General features: G+C 50.5%; 1 protein-coding gene across 1 annotated transcript in view; it reads right to left on the bottom strand.

Annotated features, from left to right (window-relative positions):
• PHYKPL (5-phosphohydroxy-L-lysine phospho-lyase) overlaps positions 1-6234 on the bottom strand; it is a 33172-nt gene that overhangs the window by 24556 nt on the left and 2382 nt on the right. Inside the window, exons 3-6 of the mRNA XM_012813369.2 lie at positions 5745-5904; positions 2291-2365; positions 1626-1713; positions 1432-1548 (exon numbers count right to left, since the gene is read on the bottom strand). Of these exons, the coding sequence (XP_012668823.1) occupies positions 1432-1548; positions 1626-1713; positions 2291-2365; positions 5745-5904 (440 nt within the window). The remainder of the gene's footprint in view (positions 1-1431; positions 1549-1625; positions 1714-2290; positions 2366-5744; positions 5905-6234) is intronic.

Genomic DNA, 6234 nt, shown 5'->3' on the forward strand with positions numbered 1-6234 from the left:
ATTTCTCTACCGTAAGCCTTCCCTGTCCCCTTTCTGGTGACCAGCACTGCATCCCTCCTTCCTGTGCCCTACTGGTCAGCATAGCCCACTTCTCTGAACCCACTCTTTCCCCTCTGCCAGGGCACACATGCCTCCTGGCAGACCTGCTTGTCCTGCCTCCTGTAGATACCTTTGAACTGGATACTTCTTCCATCCCATCTGCCATCGGGCAGCCAGGGTAAACCTCTGCTCTGTTTAAAACCCTCCAACGACCCCTTTTGCCCACAGATGACTTTCCAGCTGTGTTCTGCCTTAGAGCTGCTTCAGAGGCCTTTGCTGAGGTGAGGGAAGGGCTGATAGGATGGGAAACTGGTACCTTATCCCTGTTGCAACCAGAGAAATTTTAGGGTTTTGTTTTTTGAGACAGTCTCACTTTGTTGCCCTCGGTAGAGCGCTGTGGCATCACAGCTCACAGTAACCTGAAACTCTTGGGCTCAAGCGATCCCCTTGCCTCAGCCTCACATGTAGCTGGGACTACAGGTGCCCACTACAATGTCTGGCTATTTTTAAAGATGAGGTTTTGCTCTGGCTCAGGCTGGTCTCAAACCTGTGAGCTCAGGCAATCCACCTGCCTCAGCCTCTCAGAGTGTTAGGATTACATGTGTGAGCTACTGCACCCATCCGAAATTTTAGGTTTTTATGGAAGTGGCTGGAGAACGTCTGAAATACATGGGCTGGGCTTCTCTGGCCTTGTCCCCTGTCCTTCCTTGCCACACACCCAGTGTTTGGCTCTGCCACCCTCTCAGTGAAGCCTTCCAGAGAGCCTTCCACTACTCACCAAAAGCCTCCCTTTACTGTCATAATGGTGACATGTCTCTCCTGCCTCTGCCCCCTCCAACACACTACCTCATGAGGTCTCACTAGGATCCTAATAGCCTCCTCCTTGTCACCTACCCTCAGGATGCCTTTTTCAATCCACTGTCCACACAGCACCCCAACAGCCCACAGTGGGAGAACAGCCCAGCCCCTTGGGTCTTAAGACCTGCAGTGGTTCCTGTGGCCTCAGCATAGCCTTGGGTCTTCTGGCCTCTGGTCCTGCTGGCCTCCAGGCTCATCTCTGCCTTGGCCTGACCCCACACTCCAGCTCCTCACTTCTGTGCAGGCCACCTGCTCAGCATACCTTTCCTCTGCTTTTCCCCAACTCCTTGGGAGCAGTCAGGTGGTACCTCCTCCACACCCACACTAGTCCATGCCTGGGCACAGACTGCCAGGGAGTCACAAACCTCTGCTGAGCACTTCACTCTCTTCCACCCCGATCCCCTACTAGAGTCCTAGAGGGCAGGGCCTTGGTGCACTTTCCCTTTGGGTTATCTGCATCTAGCATACAAGGAGTGACAACAATGGAGGTGACATTCACTCTTTGTTGGACTGCACAGGTGTGAATGTGGTTACCTTCCTGCCCTTCTCCTGTGCACGGCTGACCACGTGTTTCACCTCATTGGCATAGGCCATAGCTGGATTGGGGTGGTCTTCCCGGTAGGGGCCTCGGTAGGTGTCTGGGAGAGGTGCCTGTGGGGAGTGACAGCACCGTGTCATCCGGGCTTGGGTGTGGGCACCAACCTGTTGCTGATTTATTAAGTGCATACCACATGGACCCACTCCTTCTGGCCATCCAGGTGGCGGAACTTGTAGGGACTGATGTCAATCAGGGAGCTCAGATGACCATGGTAAGCACTGGGGAGGAGCAAAGGTGGGCTCAGGCCCAGGTGGCACACATGTCCTGGCCTGGCCCTGACCACTGCTGACCCACCTCTGAAGACACAGGGGGAGGCCAACTCTTTCTGCAAATCTGCTTGCTGGCTGCAGAACAGAGGCTAATCATTCAACCTCTGTGGGTTCAATTTTTCCTTTATAAAATAGGGGGGATTTCTCCTTTAAGGACATAATGCATTGCAAATGTGATGATGCTCCAAGTCTGGGCCTGTGTCTTGCACACATCAGGTACTCAGTACATGGAAACCACCATTGGAACATTTTGAGTATCTAAAAGGTTGTAGGACCTCTGACTTCCTTAAGAAGCATTCTTTGCTACCCAGAAGCTGCCCTCCCCTCCCAGTGGTGGACAACAGAGCCTCCAAGGATGTGTCTCTGGGGCCTCCTGCTTGCCATGTTCCCCTCCAGTGGCCCTGTCCCCTCATTCTCCCTGCCTAAGCACTCACTGACCTCAGAGCCTCACTGACACACACCCCCCCCCCCCACATAAGCCCATGGCCCAGGCTTCTGAAGTGGCAGGGCTGTGAGTTGCACTTACTGGTCTAACACTACCACGTCCTGGTGTCCCGTGTAGCAGCGAGCCAGCCTCAGGGCCAAGTCATTGGCTTCTGACCTAAGACCAGAAGGTGGGCAAGGCTCAGACAGTTATCCAGCAGCTTCCCACAGAGACACCCTGAGGGCAGAAGATCCTCAGATATTACTCAGACAGCCACTCACTTACTCATTTGGTAAATATCAAACACCTTTTATGTGCTAGGAGCTGGGGACAAAAACAGTAGGTAAAGCACTGGGCTCTGGCTCTCCTGAAACTTTGTTCTAATATATGTCATGAAAGCCAAAAATAAAGAAGAGTGATCGTTTTGATAATGCTACAATGAATACACAGTGCTAAGGGAGACGAACCAGAGGGGGCCTCCTTTAGACAGGGGGTTGTTATGGGCTGAACTGTGTTTCCCCAAAACATTATGTCGAAGCCCTAGCCTCCAGTACCTCAGAATGGCCTGTGTGTGTGACTGTATTTGAAGATAAGGCCTTTAAAGAAGTGATAAAATGAGGTCGTTAAGGTGAGCCTTAATCCAAGCTGACTTGTGTTCTTATAAGACAAGGAGGTCTGGACACACACAGAAACACCAGGGATTGTGCAGAAGAAAGACCAAGTGGAGACACAGCAAGAAGGAGGCCATCTGTAAGACAAGAAGTGAGGCCTTAAGAAACCCAAGCTGCGGGCAGCGCCTGAGGCTGGAGGTGGTGGGTTCAAACCCAGCCCCGGCCAAAAACTGCAAACCCCCCCCCCCCAAAAAAAACCCCCAAGCTGCCAACACTTGATCTTGGACTTCTAGCTTCTAAACTGTAAAAAATAAAATTCTGTTGTTTAGTCATGCAGACTGTGGAATTTTGTTATGGCAGCCCTAGCAGACCAATGCAGGAGTCAGAGAAGGCCTCTATGAGGAGGTGGCACCTATACTGAGTCCTGAGAAGTTTCCGGGCAGAGGAAGCAGTATGCACAAAGGTCCTGTGAAGGAAAAGAACTCAATGTGCTCAGGAAAATAAGAGAAGGCATGCAAGGCCAAGGCCCAAGGAGGGCAGGGCAGGAAGTGGGAGACACGCAACAGCCACATTCACAGGGCTGGGAAGGAACTGGCTTTTCTTCTCAGTGCCATGTGATGCCACAGGAGAGTGTTAATCATAGAGGGGATATGGCTCAACTGCCATTTTAGGAGGCAACCTCTGACTGTATCTAATGAAGTAGAAGGGAATAAAAGTGGAAGTGAGAAGATCTGAGAGGGGAATGCCCAGGTGAGAGGTGGTAGCCGTGGAGATGGGGAGAGGTAGATGGAGTTAAGAGACATCCTAGAGATGGACAAGGCAGGACTGATGCAAGACTGTGTGTGTATGGAGTGGGGGCTTATGCCTTGAGCAGAGATATAGATAGATGGTGATGTCTTTTATGACACAGGATGGGGTGGGGACAAATGGTCTTCTCAGGCAACTCTGGGGTAGGTGCCTGGGAATGTCAGGGAGACCAGTGCTATGATCCCACACTGGTATTAGTGGAAGACCATCATCTCTTGCTTGTCTTTTGGATTTATGAAATTAGAGACTTTTGTCGGATGTCATGTGGGCAGTTAGAACCTTGAGTCTCAAACACATGAGAAGTGTGTGGGCTTAAGACATAAATTTGGGAGTCACCAGCACATGGTATTTAACAATCCAAAGAGAATGGATGAGCTCACCTACAGAGAGGGCTCAGAAAGAAAAATAGCCCAGGCTCGGCACCCGTAGCTCAGTGGTTAGGGCGCCGGCCTCATACTCTAGGACTGACGGGTTCACACCTGGCCCCAGGCCTGCTAAACAATAATGACAACAACAACAACAAAAATAGCCAGGTGCTGTGGTGGGCGCCTGTAGTTCCAGCTACTTGGAAGGTTAAGCCTAAGAGTCTGAGGTTGCTGTGAGCTGTGATGTTACGGCACTCTACCAAGGGTGACATAGTGGGACCCTGTCTCAAAAAAAGAAAGAAAGAAAGAATAGGGGCGGCCCCTGTGGCTCAAAGAAAGAAAGAATAAAGAAAAATGGCCCAGGACCAGCCCCAAGGAACAGAGGAGGAGGAATCTGCAAAGAAGACTGAGAAAGAGTGGGGGAGAACTAGAAGAGCAAGGTGCCCTGGGAGCAAGAGTTCTCAGAAAGCATTCCCAGAGAGTGGTGACTTTGTTAATTTTGCTGAGGGACCAGAGTATGACCAGGCAGCAGAGATTCCTAGATTTGACAGTATGGAAGTCACTGGAATCCACAGAGGATAAACATGGCGGAGGCAGCCAGCAAGCATGCCTGTTCCCCAACTGCTGAGGAAGCTGTGGCTCCTGCACCCAGCTCCCCTCTCTTCTCAGAGAGGTTACAGTTCTGGCTCCATCATTTCCTAGGCAGGTGACCCTGAACAAGTTAGTTCCTTCCTTTGAACTGGTGTTTCCTTATTTGTAAAATGAAGACAGTAAGTTCCACTTCCTAGGAATTATTTGGGGGAACTGATCAAAGTACTATGCAAATGGCAATAAGAATAATACGATTTGTTGGAATGTTCTTTCCCAGATAAGCTATGATCATCTGCCTGTTTCTGTGTCCACTGCTACTGCCAATGTGACTATCACCTTTTACTTGGCTGCTAAATAGGCACCTAACAGTGACTATTGCTGTCTACCAGCCCATATCACCTCCCTGATTGAAGCCCTCCAATGGTATCCCAATGCTCTTAGGATGAAGACAGTTTCTTCACCTGGCAATGAGGCCATGGGTGACAGGTCCTGCTTCCTTCCCCAATGTCAACTCACATCCTCTCCTCTCCCTCACTGGCCTTCTTTCAGTTCAAGTGTGGCAGGGTACCATGCCCCTTCATGCTGTGGGGCCTTCACACAGGCTATTCTGTATGGTGATCAACCTTGAAGAGTATGTCTGATGGAGTGGACAGCATCTTTCCTTCTTCCTTTCCTAATTATCTCCTCTTCAGCTCTTAACATTACTTCTTCAGGGAAGGCTTCCCTAATGCCGCCGTGACAGATCAGTCCTCCCAACCTTCATCTCTAGGCCTTACCATTCCCTGTAATCTTCCTCTAGACAACAGCCCTTCTTTGTAATTTTGTTTTGTTTTTTCTTTTTTGTAATTTTGTATTTCTTGGAAGAATCACTTGATGTTTTTGCTCCCTACTGAGCCACCTGAGAGCAGGGAATCTGACTGTATCTGTAAGGCAGATATTACCTCATTAAGCCTCAACAAAGATCCTGGAAGGCAGGTAATGGCATCCTTTACTAAGAGATAAGGAAACAATCTTTTGGAAAAAGTACCAGGTTCATGGCTGGGAAGCACAGGAGCCTGGTGCAGTGAGGGCTGCCTCTTTCTCAAGTCCATACTTGGTCAGTTATACTATGCTGGGCCCATGTGATAATTCTCTTCTCTGTCATCTCACCCTTTTGCTGGGGGCTGGCAGCAGTCCACTTACCCAGAATTCAGGAAATAAAACACACAGAGCTTCTCTGGCAGGGTCTCTGACAGCCTCTGCGCGTAATCCACGATGTTGTCATGCAGGTATCGGCTGTTGGTGTTGAGCACCTGGTTCTGTTCATGTGCTGCTTGGACCACGAGAGGGTGGCAGTGCCCAACTGGAAGAGGGCCACCTCCATCACATGGCCGACTCTGATCAGCCAGTCCCACCAAGCCTCCCCCCAACTCCAAACTGTAAATCCAGCCAGAGGAGACAGGGAGGGAGGGACAGGTAGAAAGGAGAGTCTGAAAATGGGGGTGGTGGGGGAGATGCCAGTTTGGAAAGGGAGATCTAGAGAGGTGCCCCTGAGATTCTGGCAGAACCATATCCAGGAAGCCCATGTCATTAAGAATGACATGTCGGGCGGCGCCTGTGGCTCAAAAGGGTAGAGAGCTGGTCCCATATGCTGTAGTTGGTGGGTTCAAACCCAGCCCCAGCCAAAAAAAAA

This window comes from Otolemur garnettii, unplaced genomic scaffold (assembly GCF_000181295.1).
Source record: "Otolemur garnettii isolate 467f Iridium unplaced genomic scaffold, OtoGar3 scaffold00261, whole genome shotgun sequence".
Taxonomy (NCBI): domain Eukaryota; kingdom Metazoa; phylum Chordata; class Mammalia; order Primates; family Galagidae; genus Otolemur; species Otolemur garnettii.